This window comes from Larimichthys crocea, chromosome III (assembly GCF_000972845.2).
Source record: "Larimichthys crocea isolate SSNF chromosome III, L_crocea_2.0, whole genome shotgun sequence".
In the NCBI taxonomy this organism is placed as follows: Eukaryota; Metazoa; Chordata; class Actinopteri; family Sciaenidae; genus Larimichthys; species Larimichthys crocea.
This window is the reverse complement of record NC_040013.1, coordinates 25,892,448-25,911,318: the sequence shown is the minus strand read 5'-3', so window position 1 is coordinate 25,911,318 and position 18,871 is coordinate 25,892,448. Positions and strand designations below refer to the sequence as shown.

At 41.7% G+C, this 18,871-nt stretch overlaps 1 protein-coding gene across 6 annotated transcripts in view; it reads right to left on the bottom strand.

The window, feature by feature from the left end:
* The window catches only part of arb2a (ARB2 cotranscriptional regulator A), a 148,859-nt gene that overhangs the window by 25,995 nt on the left and 103,993 nt on the right, over nucleotides 1–18,871 (bottom strand). The window contains exon 11 of one of the 6 annotated variants that reach the window (XM_027277464.1): nucleotides 6,889–6,992. The exons of 4 other annotated variants lie outside the window; for them this stretch is intronic. In XM_027277464.1, coding sequence (XP_027133265.1) covers nucleotides 6,904–6,992 — 89 coding nt within the window. In that variant the 3' untranslated portion in view covers nucleotides 6,889–6,903. Of the gene's footprint in view, nucleotides 1–6,888; nucleotides 6,993–15,468; nucleotides 15,495–18,871 lie in introns of those variants that run through there. One more of the 6 variants, XM_027277466.1, reaches the window with a different exon arrangement.

The following is an 18,871-nucleotide window of genomic DNA, read 5'->3' as shown; positions in this document are numbered from 1 at the left end:
GTCTTTTACACGAGATCACTATCAAGCTCATCTCCAGTAATACAATATTAAAATGTCTTCATGTATCTTTTAAGGCATCTCTTCTTTACTCATGCTGAGATTTGTCGAGGTGATGCCCGTCGTGTCTGTGTCACAAATTGGCTGAGCAGACTGGGCTTTTTTGTTTGGCTCCTCCCGGTGACATGGGCGGTGAAAACGAGCAGAAAATCTAACTGTTCCATATCAAGGAATATTTTTACTGCTGCTAATGTGACTTAAATACCTTGTTCCACAGCTGAGTGGGCTAGCACCTGCTGCAAGCGGCAGCTAGCCTATTACAGCTCGGTACAGAGCTGTCGCTAATTTTCTGATTCAATTAGCATGCCTCAGAGCTTTCCAGTCTAATTGCAAACTACTTCACAGTTACCTCTCTGATTAATCGCTGCCCATCTGCGAGCCATTGCACGCGGAACTTGGTGGAACAAATTTGTGTATTCTCAAATATCAGCTGCACACGCCTTGAGTTGTTGAATATGCTTCTATCTCAAATGGTTGCTGAGTGGCGCCGATATTTGACTGATGACGCCCTGATCTCATACGACTGCGCCTTTAAGGACTTAAAGACAGCATCCCAGTGTTGTGCAAATGTTGCTAGAAGGTTTTCGTGATGTTAGTTAACACGGTGACACGGGCTCCTGCTGCTCACAACCAAAAGTAGACAGGTGGTTGAAGGCTGCATGAAGAATGTGTGTATGTGTTTTGTGTGCAGGCTCAAAATAAAGGAAGCTACGGATCACATGTTACAGTAAATCCAGTGAAAACTTCACGCTTCTTATTCTAAAAGGTCAAGGTCAGGGAAATACGCACAGGCAGCCTCCTACTCCACTGTAACACCAGCAGTCATTTTATTACCAAATTCTGCTCCAAATAAAAAAGCTATCTCAAACATCCTAATACTAATATATTCCTAATTACATATTGACTTATGTTAGGCTCATTCCTGTGGGCTTTGAAGCTTTTCAGCATAGATGCATCAACAATGCCAAGTCAACTCAATTTTATCTATATAGCACAATACCACAAATCACAAATTTGCCTCAAGGGGCTTTACAATCTGTACAGCATACAACCCCCTCTATCTTTAGACTATCGATTTGGATAGGAATAAAAACTCCCCAAAAACCCTTCAGCAGGGAAAAAAATGCCTCAGGAAGAGCAACAGAGGAGGAAGCTTCTTCCAGGATAGACAGACACACCGTCAAATTATAGTATGACAGTAAGACAATCAGGATGACACAAGTGTAGATAGATTGTAAACATATACGGAAAATATGGATCAGAGAGGATGTCAAGCAACTTCCAGTTGCCACCGAACAGATAGGACCTGAGCCAAGTGACTATGGAAACCACTACACAAACACAGAAGAGGAAAAGCTCAACACACACGATTCTTAAAGATAGAAGGAAACAAACACACAGAGGGCAGAGGAAGACAAAGACAACATGCACAGAAGGAAGAGACGAGAGATGAGGCTGAATCTTCTGGAGGATGAAGATCCAGATCACAGACCTCGGATTAGATCAAATCAAAAGGGTATAACTCAGACTGTTTCCTGTTTATCAAGTCTTTTGCCCTGTCATGACGCAGATATTGAAGCTGTACACCTGCATCCCTGGTAACACCTCATCCTGAATGGATCATCAGTGACTGAAGTTGGCGTGATAATTCTTCCTAACCTCCCCCAACCGAAGGACCCAGGATGGTGTAGTCTAGACCTGGAGGTCATAACCCGCTTCGAGACCCACCAGGAGACCCATCACCTCTCCCACCAAACCAGATCAATAGCTCTGTGTTGTCTGGGCTGTCAGCCAGTGTTTACTTGTGTTGACCTCTGGAGCTCATGAAGAGCAGCGTAGGATAGATGACAGCAGAAACAGAGTGAAGCACCACGGCAGAGAAGATGAGGGCAGACAGTGGACAAGCTGCGGAAAGAAAGGTAGAGATGCTGCTATCAAAGAGGAAAGGAACAGGGTCGGAGTGGAGAAGAGAGAGGGGTAGAGAAAACATGAGGAGAGGGCAATGATGAGTGTTGAAGAGAAAGCAAGTACACCAATATCAAAGAGAAAGGAGTGGAGCAGAGGTTCAGCGGAGAGCTTTGACAACGAGAGGGAGCAGAAATACGGTTAAAGGAGTGTAGCTCGGGTCAGGGGTAAAGCTGAGGTATCTCAGGTTATCATATCAGTCAGTCAGCTAGAGACTTCCAGCTATCATAGCCAAGGCACTTTGCTCTCAATCCCACACAATCCTCTTCTCTGTTCTCCAACCCAGCCCTATTGACAAATCTAAAACCAAGGTCACAGCGGTGTTTACACAGCCTTTAGCCCAAATTACATCATCCAAACTCTGGCCTGTTGGATGCATCACACTGTCACTGAGAGTAAATGACCTGGCAGGCTGCCGTCCCGCTGAAAGAGGAGAGACAGAGAGAATAAAAAAGACGACGACGACTGCGGTGGAGTCAGATCCAATAAAAAAAAAAGGTAACACACACACACACACACATTATTGTCTTATTGTCTATGGCAGTGTTTTCCCTTTATGGGTCTACACACTAAACAACAAGGGAGCATAATGCATATTGTTGCTGGCTCCCAATAATGATGCATAACCCAGTGGCTGCACAGGAATATAATACCAATATGTCAGGTCTCTGATTTGGCCACAATTTGCATGGTTATAATAGCTTATCGACTGGCTCAAGGTTGAGCAGGGCCAGGCGGCTTCACTATAATGACTGGCCGTGTGCCTCCGACAGTTTATTTCAAGCTTCTGTGGCTCAGTCACCCGGCCCCCTATCTCGTCAATACCCAATCTTGATCCCACTATCTGCATCCTGACAAAGTCTGCACAAACACGTCTACCTCCTCCATTGCCAACAACCTCCACCTCCTCCATCCCCTCTGCCACAGTGTTCTTTCTTTAAATTATTCCTGTATCATACAAGCATTTCCCATGGAGATCAATGCAGGTGCAATTCATTAGGCCTCCCAAAATCTGCTTGTCTGCAAGCATTTGCCCGTATAACAGCTATCGACCCTTCCTGGTTTGGCCCGGTGCCCACCTTGTTCAACATCTGTGTCGCAGCACAACAGGCGAGCTCTGCAGGCAGAAACAAACTTTTTGAAATTAAAATTATGGATTTTGTTTGAAACGAGGAAACGTAGGCTATGATATGACCTCTAAACACAAACATTTGTATTTTCTTAAACTTTGAATTGTATCATTTGAACTATTTGTTTCAATAACATTTAAAAATTATGCAATAGTACAAATATTTAAAAAACGGATTCAATCAAAAAAATATGTTATTATCATTGAGCAAAAAAAAGGAAAAGAAAACTGTCATTAGGCCAGATCACATGAGGAGAGTTATTTTTATTTTGGTGTGCTGATCTGACTTTCACTCACATGCAGTGCTAGTTAGTTGTGATGAACTTTGAGCAATATTTTTGCCATATTAGAACTATACACAACAAGATGTTTAACTGAAAATATAATAAATAGATTAATACTGGAGCAGTATTGTTATTTCTTTGTTCAAGACACATGCTACCAAGTCAGTTATTTGTTTTTTTTTAGCTGAAATTGGATATCACAAAAAAGCATAATCTAAACATCTGAATTTAATTTATGAAACACATAGTTTGAAATAAGGGAAGTAGAGAGACGAAGGACATAAGCAAAGGTTACACAAGACACTTGGACATGTGCCGAAGAAAGATGAATAGTAGTAAAAGAAGTGAGGAAAAGGACAGAATGAGTGCTAAAGAAGCGGAGCTCCACCTTCACAGAGTACTCTATGAGTTACTCACTGAAAATCCTTTTATCCGTACAGAGTACAACACTTGACAATGTTATTGCTCCAACACTAACATTGTCTGAGTCAGTGTGAAGGGCACCACCTTGAGAGAAAGTCCTCAAGTTTAGGGAAAGGAGGTCAGGCAACAAGAGAAACCCTGAGCCTGCTGCTTTTCCACTTTGAGAACTTTGATTGTGGCTATTCATAAAATAAAATGATTTTTTTTGTAAAACAACAAATACAAACACTTGTGCACAAACTATTTTTCCTATAAGACTCAATCAGAAAAAAGTAACAGTAAAATTGTGACTACAGACATGATGTTGTGTCTGTGAACATTTTTCAGATACCTCCTATTGATCCTCATTGATTATTTAAACATCACTTACCTTTTGTCTACAAATAACACTCAACGGTGTCTAACAAGGAAAACCCCCATTACCACTCACATGACAGTACAAAACAAATATTTCCTTTTGTTGAACACAACCTGACAGAAACAAATTAATGGGAAAATCCCATCTGTAGTTTTTTTCTCTCTCTCTTTTGAACATTAGACAAAATTATACTGTTTTAAGATTTTTTGTTTTTAATCAAAAGGTGAATGATCGGTAGCACTGGATAAAAAAACAACAACAACAAAGCCCCAGAAGCATCCCACTGATCACAAACCTATCCACATTACTTTGACAAATCAATTCCGAAACATCTCTGTTTTGCCTGTTATGAAGCCATTTCCAAAATACAAAGGAGGAGGAGGAGGGGGGTTAGAAGGAGAAGAAAGGGATAAATCGAAAGGGGTGGTGGAAACAGGCGAGCAGTGGTCCTCGGTCGAGAGGTCAGAGTGAAGGCAGTGCGGCCATGCCCACTGTGGGCACTCAGCTGGAACTAAATGTGGACGCCGAGACGCCAACTATTGGAGCACTGCCAAGGACCTCTCACCCTGCAGCGCTTTCTCTCTCTCTCTCTCTTTTTGCCCGAGACTCAACAATGAGTGGGAACTCACTGCCTCCCGCCCCAGAACCCCACTCCACCCGCCCCCCCCCCAAACTCTCCCATACTACATCCCCCTTACCCCATTTCGCACTCATTCTGTCATTCAGCTTAACATGTTCATTACGGCGAGCTACGAGGACGGTCGTATAGAGGAAGATCCCCGAAGGATGAAAAAATTAAGGACTGCGGGGTGAACTTTAGAACTCCGATAGCGATGTTACCCAAAATATTACACTCATTTATATTTCAACACCCCTCTGGGTGGTTATGGCCTTGTGTGTGCTAGTGCAGGACCACCCTCTCTGGGATGTGTGGGAGAGACAATGGGGCCAGTGAGTTAGTCCAAACAGCTGTGAGTGTGCTGGGTGTCATACCACCTCCACACAGGCACAGGCGCACACACACACACACACACACACATAGAGAAAGACATACACACACACCATCTGTGAACACCAACACATGACAGAGCAAATAGGATTACAGTATGGAGGAAGACAAGGAGGATGATCCAAACACCATAATATCATTTCCAAGAAGAGACGGGGATGGGACAGGGCATTGGGCGGGCTTGGGTGAGGGGTTTACCAGGGGGTGGGGCGGGGACTTAGCTGGTCAGAGGTCAGGCCTACAGTGCAGCGATCTAATGGCTGTCTGGGTTTGTGCACCAAAGCTTAGCTCATGTTTTCCAAAAACAAGATACAGAAACTAGGCCAGGATTCAAGAGATGAAAAGCACTACAAATAGCACACCAGATAAATGAAATGCATCAAAGTTCACGTAGTTCAAACCTTTTTTTTTTGAAGCAGAACGTTGTTTATCTTACCTCCTCAGAGACTAAAGTTATTCAGAGGAAAGTATTTGATACCTAAGAAATAGGAGGAAAAATGACAACCTATGAAATATGAAACGTACTATCATGTCCAGTTTGCATTCTAATTTATAGCTCATATGAATCAACATTGTTATAAGGATAAAAACAGTTTGTATAAGGTTTCATTTTAAGATAAACCAAAGTCTGTGTTTATGTCTCCAAAGGGTTAGCAGCTATTTCAGATGATTGCTGAGCATTTAGCCCCTGCTGTGTGAAGGTTAGAGGCGCACATCGGACATAAACCTCATGACACGGTCAACATAACAAGTACTAAGTGTCAGCTATGATTAGACCCTCGGGTTAAATCTTCGGTGTACCCTGTCATTCGAAAAAAAAACATTTTCATATCACTTTATTTTCATGCGTAGACTAATATTGAATGTATTAAAAGAGATTATGGTTGCATTAGAGGATTATAGGTCTTTTAAGGAACCAGGAATGAATGCAGAATGACCCCACACCCATCCATAAACAGAAGACTCACACCATCCTCACCATACATGACAGAGATTACAATGTGATTCCCAGAATTGTAGCACAAAACAATCAATTTCTCTCTCGTCCATCCGTTCACCATTCATGCATTTATTTCTCCGTTGATTGGTTCGAGGGCCTGTCGGTGTGACAGAAGAAGGTTGATCCTGGGGCCAGAGCAGGGCAGGAATGCCAAGCATGGATTTAAGCTGTAAGGTAACATCTATGTCAAAAGCCTCATCGTGTGTAAGATTAAATCTCTGGAGCGGGTTGGGCAGGTCTTGAGCAGGAACTACTGAGACAATCTAATGTGGACACATCCAGCGTGGTCTACAGGAGCCAGCCTGACATGTGACTGGCTGCGACACCTCAAGGTGAAAGGTCAATACAGATCTCAGCAAATCTGAGCAGGCACGGCATGAGCTTATATTCAGGGAGGGGAGGGGGCATGGCTTGGCCTCCAACCTCTACCCGCTAAAACCCTTGAAGTTTTTTACACTGACCTAGACTTGACTCCTTCATCTGGGATGTTAGCTATACTAATTACTGCCTGATAGCCGCCTGGTGCCAAACGCAATTCACTTCCCCCCGATTCTCTTCGACTCCGCTCCAACAGCTGGTGCCAACCTCACTTAGTGCTCACGAAGTGTTTCAGACACAAAGTGAGAGCCCCCACCTTTCTTCTGATCTGGCAATCTACCTCTTTTGTTTAGGGTTTTGTTATCTGGCCACATGTGGTTCAGAGGGCAGGGTTGGGGGGCAAAGGGGAGCTGCACTCTGTAACATCAGAAGGTCGGCTGGCATGCAATCTGAAAGGAAAAAAAAGCATTTCATAAGCCAAACAAAAGGGGATTAAAATGGCGCCGCCAAAGATGGATTTGGAATTTGCGCTTCAGAATGCTGACCCCAAACATTTGCATCTCAAGGGTGGACAGAAAACAAAGTGTCACCTCTGCAGCTGGGGATTCTTTTAGAGACAAGGTAAAATGGAGGTGGTTCCAAGGAGGGCCAGTCACACAGCAGTCAGGTGACTCGGGCTCAAGGATGAGGAAGGCGACTCTCCCTCAGTCAGGAAGCCCATTTTATTACCTCTATAACCTAAGGCCCTCTTGTCTAACCTTGTGGCACCCTCCACTACCCGATCTGCATGTCTACCACTTGGCCTTAGACCTCCTTCTGTGCCCTCTAGGCTACTCCCACATCACACCGCAACAGCTAGCCATATCTGGGAACCCAGAGCAGGTCCAAAATCAATGTGAGTTTATCAGCATGTGGGTGTGTGTATGTGTGGTGTGTGCATGTGTCTTTAGGGGTGTATCGCTAACTGTGTCTACATATGTAGGGCTATCTCTGAGCATGTCCGTGTGCATTCGAATCTGTGAGCATACATGCAGCTTGTGTGTGTGTGTGTTTGAGGACAAGTGGCCTGTCTTTGTTGATTAGATAGGAGGTGAGCCCTGCAGTAGGAGGACATACCGGCTGACCAGCACGCAGATGCAGGGGCAGGGGAGGGGGGAGTGATGTTTTTCCGCTGGCTCTGTAGTTTAGCCCTGAGAGGCTCACAGAGGTGATAACCAGTCTGTCTCTAGGTCACCCAGATAACACGCCTGTACACGCAGCATTCTTCTTCTTGGGAGGATGTACACATGAGTGTAGGTGAGTATGTAAGTGCATAAAAGCACGGACGCATTATCTTGAACCAAGTATAACAGCTAACAAAATCACATCTCTCAATATGACCGCTCACAGATGACACAGTTGGGCTAGTCTCAGGGGAATTACCCAAAGTTTCAGAGTGGAAGGACGGACAGAAAGTGAAAAATAATATATAAATAGAAATGATATGACATCGCCAGCGGACACTCAGACTCTTATATATTCAAAATTGCACACCAAATATCAAGATCCCAAAATGGGGTTCCTTAACTTGAAATATGTCCATCATCTCAACTTGAGAGATACATTTAAGACAAATCCACATCCAATAAAACAAGTGAGACTAACATAAATGGAAATTAGACCCTTTAAAAATCAAGGCGATTGTTTACGGAGGGATTGGTTTGGTGGTAAAATAAACCCACACTGAGGAAAACATACTACACTACACTTTATGATACATTTATTGCCCGGTTGCTTGGACTCAGTGCCAGACCATTTTCAGTAGGTGAAAAGTCAGCTGACACACAGGTCAAAGGTTAGCTGGTTCTGCCCAGAGCAGTGACAGGCCAGCGACGGTCAGAGGGTGTTGGTGGATAAACAAGAGAAGCAGGAAAAGCGGGTTGAGGATTAGGAGCCATAGCATCAGTGAGGGATCAGCGCAGCCTATCTCATTACTCCAAGGCACAATAAGCACAACAACTCAGCAAGCACTTTATAATTGCTGCTTCCTATGCTACAAACAAGCTGTGTTTATTACTCCTTTCTACTGCTCGGTGCTTTCACTGGAAAAAAAATAAAAAATATCATCCTCTAATTGCCACATTTCTCTAATACTAGCGTGCATCGGTTTCACGGTGGTTTGTCTCCTGTCCTGGAGATGGCTGGTTAATAAAGTTTTTATCTGTCAACATGGAGCACAAGGGAGGATCCAAGGTCACTGCTGCATACTCAAAACCTGGCTGGTAGTGGAATCTACTATCACTTTTGTTTACATAATTATATAAATAAGATATAATTTCCTTTTCTCAGCAAAAAAAAAAAAGACAAATAAACATTATAATTTGAGGCTGATTATGACTCAAGGACTTTCAAGGATGATTTTTTTCCCCCTTCATTTTCTAATCATCTCTTTGGCAATTATGTGCATTTCAAATATATTCTCACAGCTTCCATGTTTGTTCTTTTTTATTTCATAACAATCATATTAAATGTGCATTTAATTATAACCTAATTGTGCAGAGGAGAGGAGGGAGGGGGGGTAAAACTGCTGCCACAATATATCAAAAAGGTTTAGCTAAACAGGAGAAGTGGGTTTAAACTAACAGGAGAAACATCTAAACCCCCTCGCTCTCACAGTTACAGTGCGTGCACAATAACACAGTGACACATCAAATGCACTGGCTTTTGCAGATGTTGGCTCTCAGCATGGGTTTGTCAATCCAGTAGTTGGGCATACAGTGTGTACGTATGTATTAATTAACAGTTAAGTACTTGAACCAGCCTCATGAACCCATAACAATCACAGTCTCCATTTAAAAAGAAATGTGTAACAATAGAAACAATAGAGCACAGCAGAAGATCAGTAGAAAACAAAAATAAAATCCAACTTGCACCTAATTATTAGTAATACACACTTGTGGGAAGCCATTGTACATTTTAATTAAAAGTGAGAAGTAAGTAAATTCTGTTTGCACACCAATATAATGACCTTGTCTTTTGCAAATTGTTTACAGCTGTAGTTAAATTGAAATAAGATTGTTTGATGGGCACGCAAAAGCAAAATTAGTAATCGGTAAAACGTTAAAAACAAATGTGAACAGCTTTAACTGCATGACTGGAATATTTGTAATGATGATTTTTATGCTGACAATAATGAACATGTTGATAAAAAATAACCACAAAAACATTTGTGTTCTTAATGTTGAATAAAAATGCTTTTTTCTTTTTTTTTGGCAGCATGAACTCGCAAGGATTTATGGTGACACTCGTATGATTACTCAATAGATTAACCTCTCCCTGCTCTAATCTACTTTATCCCATCAACTAAGTTCACCTAGTGGCAGAAGCTGTGAGCAATACTACATTTACTGCCAAACACATGTACAACGTCTAAAATAGGATCATGTATTTCAGAAGCAAACTCCGGGAACAAGGAGCAAATGCGATGCTACTAAGTTGTGAGGTTTTCCTATGTGGCTCGTTTATCCTCTCATCTTCTCACAGACAAGGTCAATTATGATGCCAATAACGATTATCATCAGAAGTTTGTCACTACATAGATAACGTTACTGTAACACTTGCTGGGTGGCAACTTATAGCTTGTTAATGAGGGCATGGTGATACGGGGAAACTATAGGATGAGGGTGATTGCTGAGAGTTATAGTACTAGCAGTGGTCAGGATTTGCCGTGATTTGCCAGGATTATTGGATTAATTCCACACCAGAGGATGCACAGAAAACCAGTCTACAGTCACAAGAACCCAGCGTGTTATTATATTATTTCCTGATTTTTGACAAAACCACAAGAATCCCATATGACCACTGATGACACACTGGACACTGTATCTCATCCTCGTCTTCATACTTGATCCTGTTGATGCCACAGCCATCAAACGTGGTATATGCACGGTTTCTGTGTTCTTTTTTTTTTCTAAGTAGTTTGCCACATGTCGAGGTCAGGGGTAAAGGCTGGGCGGATTAAAGCCTATATCGAGTCAATGAGAAGAGGCCATATGGGCAAATGAGATCCATGTCTGTGAAGCACTAATCTGGGGATGCCCTCTGAGTGACCAGGGATGGACACTACCCACAGCAGCTCAAAGGCTTGGGGATTCAGCCAGTGGCCTGCTCTACTGTACCCTGTACGTTAGCTCCCCCATCTGACCCTGCAAACTCAGAGAGGAAAGAGCTTGGCCTTGGACATGAAAAATGATTAAAAAACACAGTGACAGTAAACGAATGCAGTGTGCTGCGCAACTGTATTGATGCCATCCAAAATGAACACATGTCAAAATGAAGAAAAAGTCACAATTTTTAGAATATGTACAGCAACATTTACCTCTGAAATGTTTATTTCAGTTTTTCCTGCCATCAGAACTATTTGTCCTTAAGTCACACATCAGTAGGATTCAAGTCAAGCATGTACAATGGTGGCTTAGATATTGTATGCTGTAATGTGTTTAAAGGAAATAACTTCTATACAAAGAAATATATACAGTTATTAGCAGACTGCTGAACAAAATGCTCAGTGTTTGCCCCATAGCAACTAAAAAGGGGGAAAAAAAACAGAAATAAAGCAGTAGGAGGTATGGCAAGAGAAAAAATAAAAAGTGGAGATAAAAACAGGAAGGAGGGGGAATTTATTAGAGAAACTGTCCCAGTGATTGGCTGCGAGGCGGGTAGCAGAAGGACAAATGGACAAATCTGAGTAGCTAATAAGAGTGAATACGGAACAGCCCTCATGGGCAAATCTGGCACTAAGATGATAATGAGATTATAAAACCCCACTATATTGCAGCAAATTGTATAAGTGTTTCATTGAACCTTGTTGAACTTTCATTTATGCATGCCAGGTTCTTTCCCTTTTTGTCTCTCCCCTTTCTTCTTTTCCTCAGGATGATGGGTAGAGCATAAGAAAGGAGGAGAGGATAAAATGCCTTCTGGATAGAGTTTACCTAGTGCAGGGGTGAACTGGAGACCACAGACTGGGCTTTCCAGACACGCTTCTGGTTAGCATAATCACAATAGCTGAAACTGTTAAAGCAATAGTGCTCTGCATATGAAATGTGATTCTAATCTTCACATCAGGTCAGCATCATTCATATATGAATATATCACACGAACATATATATTTATAAAATATCTATGCCGACCTGAAAACCAACACTGTTTTTTGTTTTGCCCTTTTCCAATGGAATTAAGTGAATCAATTTAACAATGACACGTGAACAACAGCTCCAAAATAACATTTATTTGTGATCTTCCTGCACTGAACAAAAGTTAACTAAGTTGAAAGAAAGCTGTAAAAATAATTAACATTCAATTATTGTTGCTTTGCCTTAAAATTTAAGGGAAAAAAAGGAAGAAAGAAAAACAAAACAAAAAGATTGCTGGTAAAATTGTTCGGTGTTTGGAGACAAAATTAAATAAAAGTAAACACAAAAGATGTGACTTTTTCTATTTGCTCTCTGTTCTTCACTTCAACATAACTCACCACAGATCACAGATCATGAATGTTAATCATTGCAATGAACTGCATGTGACATATCAAACTAATGAGGTTGATTTCACGGCAACGGGTCTTTAAAATGTGATGCATTCATCTCAAATACTATACAGTCTTTGCACACCACAAATACTGCTGATAATAATAACAATAATAATAATAATGTATTAATATCAAACAATAATACCATTATTACTACTGCTACTAATAATAAAATCACATTATTTTAAATACATTTCAACTAAGGTAATATTTTCACATAAGTTGTAAAGATAAGCAGATAAGCAACATTTCCACTATCACTGCTGAAGAATTATATTGTGTTTAACTTTGACAAGCTTGTACAATTATTAGCTTCACATATTGATCAACTTCATTTCCTCCTGCTTGTCCGTTAAGACAAACAAATGGCAACAGCCTTGTCTTGGGCCTGTAGCAAGGGCTTGTCTATTGACTATGTCGGCATATCTTTGATTCTGATCTGGGTGAAGATAAATGTCTGACAGGAAGCAAAGCGCTGGAATGGATCAATAAACACGGACAGTCCTCTAGAATTGAATCAAAGAATTGAATCAAAGTGGTCAAGTCTTTGATTCAAAGGGAATATCCTTGAAAGACGGAAACATACATGACAGAACAGATTGCCCTGTCACCAAGGAACAATACTGGTCTATTGACGATGGACTGGGGGCAATGTTGCATCTAAGACACAAAATCAAGATTTTGTGGAGGAATCCATCAAGGTTGGTCCTGGTGTTTAATCATGCAAAAATCGTAGGGATGCATACATATACAAGGATCCACCTGTTTATTTACTTTGTGGTTGTAATCCCGTCAAAGTTATTGATACAGAGGTTACACCTGGCATAGAGAGAAAACAGCTGCAGCAAGTTTAACAGGCCAGTGGCATTGAAACAAAAATGGAAGTTACCAACTTGTGGTGTTGTGCATAGTTTGGAAAAAATACCAAAAAGTTTGGTTTTTGTCGTATTTAAAAGTGTATCTTTAACAGTCGGCAAGTGGAGGTCCAAAGTTTGGGAGCAGGAAAATAAAGTGAGCTTCTGTTATGATCCGACATGCAGAGAAATACCAATATTTAATCTATTTAATCTCCATACAAGATGTTCCCTCCAAGAAGATGTTTGCGTCTCAAGCTTAGGCTTCAATGTCATTTTTCATTTGTGCTGAAATCTTGCATCTAAATGTTTTTCTACATTAATAAAGAATTACATTCACACATCTTTAATCATAGCCGGGTTAAAATTGGCTAAGGGACCTTTAAGTTGACAAATGTAAAGGTGTTTCCTCTCTTCCAGATGCTGAAATCTATAAGTGCAGCCTTTCTGTGACTCCAAATCTAATGTCAGAAAATCTATACAAATAAATACGAAAGTAAAAGAAAACAAAAGCCAAGAAGGAAGATTTTCAACAACACTCTCCCTTGCTTATATCCTCTGTTTATCTCGTATACACCAGGCTGTTGATAAAGAGCCAAAATACAACTCCAGCCAAGGCAGCTGAGAGTTAAATACATTGCAATCTATATTTTCGCAGAAAGAGTCTGGCACTCTCAGAGTTCCGCTTCACAGGTGCTTCACTATATAACAGATCCTATATGTTTGCCCCATTCAGCATTTGATACCCTGGCAACTCTTGTCAAGAAGTAGATCAAGAAGACATCATGAATCAGATTTATTTGGTAGCTTTGGAGAACTGGACTAGACTTTAATTTTACGTACATACACTGGTTGGAATGTTGTATGGACCTACTTGTAAATGCCAAGTTAAGGTATGACAGCCATTTATTTAGAAAGTAGCACAAGGAATTAGCAGGTCTATGCTTTTTGAATAAACAAGGACACTTATTTCAGAAGTTCTTCTGTCTGTGATCGTAAAACTAGAGCAACAATGCATAACCTTGATTTGGATTTGTCGAATATAAAAATCTAAACAGTTACTGAGGATCAAATAGGCTCCTTATTCTCCAACTATAACTGCCACGAATGTTCCAAAACTTGCATGTAATGTAAAACAGAACATCAACACAAGCAGCAAAGTCTCTTCCGCCAAAACACCAGCTGTGCATGACTCAATACTTTTTGTGGTTTTTCTCATTTGGCACAAGTATAATCAATGTACTGAGAACATGATAATAATAACAGGCATTTCTTTTTTTTCTACAAACACTTCAGATGACAGGGTTTTTAAAATTGTAAACATATTTGTTAGCCTGTCAAAACAAGTTTAATTCTATGAACAGTCGAACAGGTCTCATTGTCTGCCTTAACCTTCAGCAAGATATTTCCATTTTTTTGTTATTCTGAAATATTGTGTTCCTTCCAGCTCCAACAGGCTGTAAAATCTTTGATGTGATTCTAAAACTGTCACGTTTCTGGTGTCTCAGGGTACCAGAAAATCAGAGTATCCATAGACAAAACACATGGCTGAGATCTCCAATAAAGTCCAGCTGGTTATTGTAAAATCAAGCTGATTTTTTTTTTTTCCAGGGTCAAGAAAGTTTGTTTTGTTGTTGAAAAAACAGACAGTTCCCCACGTAATGTGATTGCGTAAAGATTCTGCAACTAAACCTACAGCCCCTAAAACACAAATCATAACTCCAAAAGAAGGAAAAAGAGGAATGAATAACAATATGTCTGCAAACTCTCCACACCAACCAGTCATTTCTGACAAACCTTTTCTTATCTTGTCCATGCGTTCAATATGACCCTACCACTGTTGCCTCTGGCTTGAATGTGGTAAATTGGTGCAATCGGCCAACCACCACCCAGTGAAGTGTTGCATGAGATTTACTCAGGCATTGCTAAACTAAAGGAAAGAGTTGGTAATCTGATGATATAGTTATAGTTGATGATGACGGCCAAAATGTTTTCCTATCTCACAAATCAGCACTTTATTACAAGTTTCTGACTAACACACCGATCCCAGAGTCTCTGGTGTCAGCATTTTCCACATCATGATGATATAGTCTGTGACAAATGTGACCCAGACAATAGACTGATGCAACCTCGGTGAATCCAGGTCAGAGGTTAGGGTCCGGTTCAGCAGAGTTTACTTGTCTATTTCCTGCAACACTGACAACGTGTGCCGGTCAGGCTAAGAAAACACTAAAACACATATGTGAAAACACAGGCACAAACACATGCACATTTTTATGTCATCTTCCATTGAAGCAGCGGACTTCCACCTGACCAAGCTGAAAAAACAGTTTTTGAGGGAGGGGGGGTGAGGATAATTTGAGTGGGCCCTGGGTTTCCTCTGAAAGAGTTAAGTCACACAGACATCAATCAGACAGTGTGTGTGTGTGTGTGTGTGTGTGTGTGTGTGTGGTGAAGAGGTGCAGACAGCTAGGTGTTTCACAGACAGCAGTGCATGGATCAGGGAGGTAAGGGTTGCAGTCAAGCCAAACCTACAGCAGGACAGAGCACATTCACAATAAGAGCATGATAATGTGTGTGTGAGTGTGTGTGTGCGCGCGCTTTGTATCAGCCTGTCTTCTCAGACACTCTTTTGTGTCTCAGTGGTATCTCGGTACATTAATAACACTGAGCCGCAGAAGTATGAAGCCCTAGGAAAAGAAAAAAGGCAGAGTGACCTCCCATGTCATTGCACAGGGATTATTTCTCATTTCTATAACAATATTGCATCACTTTTCCAGCCAACTCCCTGCTACTTTCATTCAAGATACAAAAATCAAGGATTCCTTTCACTTTTAATTATATATATATAAAAAAAACTAGCAGGAAGGCAAGAGAGGTGGGCACATCAAAACAATTACGTACAGTAGCGTATTTATGTTGTGAAAGAAAATGAAAGTGAGTCTCTTTCTGCAGTCCATTAGGGTTAATTACAGCCTTGTGTTGGGCTGCTTGTAACAGAGCAGGGTTGGTAATTAAAGTACAGGTAAGACATTAACTTACTTTTGTTAGCCATTAATCAGTGTTTACCTTCAGAGAGCTCTCCCTTTGTAATTAATAATCAGCTTGGACAATGAGTAATCACCCACGAGGAAGTTGTGTGTACGTGTGTGTGTGTGTGTGCTTATGTTTGTCTGTATTATTAGCAAAGGGGTTTTTTCCCACCACTGAAATAGCATCTTTACTGATCAAACAACCGATCATCCAGTTCACCAGGATAGAAAAAAGTCAATAGACTAAGCAAGTAAAACAGAGGAGCACTTACAAGGAAAATGTCTCGGAGACTGGATTTTTCCACTCTTTTCATCTGTCTATTTTTTGTCACTCTCATTCTCTCCCATCCTGTGTTTATCCTTCTCTTGGCATCTAAACGGCATTGTGGGCTTAGCATGATTACATCTTGTGAAGGCTTCTGCAACCCCACTTAACCAGCACCCCACTCCCCAACTTATTTCTCAGCTGGCCTTGTAGCTACTCCACTAGGCACATACACACATACATAAATACATGCACACACATGCAAACACACACACACACACACACACACACACACACACACACACAAAGGGAGCTTTTCCAGCAGGAGATTGGTTCCACTTTATCTGCATATTGAGCCTGTGTTCGGCGTGCTCCTAACTGATAAAATTCTGTTAGTGTGCCAGGCCACTGGCAAACGCCAGAGCAATGACCTTCTTGGTGGAACAAATTCCTTTTGCAAGATGGTAAAAAAAGAATGGAGAGAAAAGAAGAAAGATTAAGAAAAATAAAAAAATGAAAGCGAGGGCAGCTAGCCAGTCAAATGCGAAGGGAATGGGTCCAGGTTTTATCGCATTTAAAACAAGAAATGGAGATGTTAGCGGACACCCCCGCTACACGCAATTCTCCTACCCTCTCTGGGTCCTTCCAGCCCCATCAGAGTGCCATGCTGGTGTACCGGCGTTGCTTCACAGATGATTAGGAATAACAGACAAGGTCTGCCTCCACTTCTCCCTACCTCCTTCTGCCAAGAGTCTACCAGCATGGAAAACACAATCATCATATCATCACTGCACCACACAGCGAGGCAGAACGCAAGCGGAGGAGGGGAAAAGGGAGTACGTTTAAAGAAAGTCAGGAACAGAAGAAGAGTAAGGACAATGAGAAGAACAAGACAGAAAAAAAAGAGTAACGGCAATGCTCGTCCTTCAACCCGTTCCTCCATCATGCTGTCTGACCAGTCACAGTGCCCGCATTTAAGCACACATCCAATACTTTGTTAGCCTTCAGACATTGTAGTGTGTGTGTCTGATCACATGCCATTCTCCACAGCAGCCGAGTCGCCCCGGGCCTGGCTCAGTCTGGCTCCACACAAGAGCGACGCTTCACACTGTGATGTGTGTGTCTGCATATGTGCATGCATGTATGTGTGTATGTGTGTGCATGACAACAAGAATTCACTGGCCTGTTCTGTGCTGCTGAGACGCTATATGACCAATCCTGATTACCCCCATCTACACACACACACACACACACACACACACACACACACACACATACACATACTTTTACCATAGCAACCCAGACAACAGCAGTCATGGTAGCAGTAGAGGTGACTGTTGGGAGCTGTATGCATGTTGATTGAAGCGCCGGGCCATGATGCCCTGACAGCCTTCCCTCAACCTTCTCTCAACCTCGTCACCTCTGTTGCTCTGCTGTGACTCTCACCACAATGGCTGCTGCCTGTGAACCTGCCAGGCTGCCAAGGACACAAAGACGACTAAGACAACCTTTGACATCAGAAGCTGCCACCAAAAGGCCAGAGACAAGCAGAGTTGGCAGCTCTGTTAACAGGCCAGAGACTCCGATCTATTCAGCTCGGTTAAAGTAGCAAAAAGTCAATGGAGCACAAGTCAATAGTGCATACATACAGATGGACGCTGTGTCAAACAGGTCTGTGTAAGGACAATGTCAGGCATGGCAACAGTTTCAAAAAGTAGACCACGATATCTTGGCTCAAAGGTTGCTCTCTTTTGACCGACAGCAGTCAGTGAGAGAGGAGACATAAAACATCAAGGTAAAAAAAACTGACATTTGGACATGAAATACAGTATGGGGTTTTGTATTGAAGGCTGGATGACATTTTCAAGGAGCTGATTCACCGGTAGATGTTAAGGCCACCCACCCACACGGCTCCATGTGGAACATGGTGTTTTAGTAACCGAGATGAGATAGCAGTGTTGGAGATGTATTCGCTGACATGTGGAGCATGTGTAAGATGACCTATACATTCACCATGATGTCACTGAGGGGCTTTGAAGAGAATGAAATCACAAAGCAGGACCTCCAGAGCGATGATGGAAATGAGCGATGAGACAAGAAGGTGAGGATGAGCGTGCGCACAAATGTGTAAAGTAAAAGCACTGAATACTTTTGATACATTATTTCCTGTTTAAAGCTCAACCTCACTTTTGTTTCTGTGTGTGTGTGTTTGTCTGTACGTGCACGCCTGCATGTGTGTCACTCTTCAAACAGCACTGCAATCATCATCTCTTATCAACGGTCATGTTGAGGATTACAGCTTTCATCCCTAATCCTACATTAAGGACACATTCTCATGATGACCGTGACATCATCAAGGCCAGTCAACCGCAGAGAGGGCAAGGGGACAGGAAGCCAAACACCACAGGAGAGGATTAATGAATACAGGAGACAGAGTAGATGATGAAAAAGAAGACGGAGAAGACAAAAATAGAAACAAAATCAAACGGCACATTTCTGTGTGTGTGTGTGTGTGTGAGAGACAGCCTCTGTTTCTGTCTGTATTTGTGTTTCAAGATAATCTGCCACTGCTTCGGCTTCTCTGACAATGATCCGTCTCAATCAGCCCTAC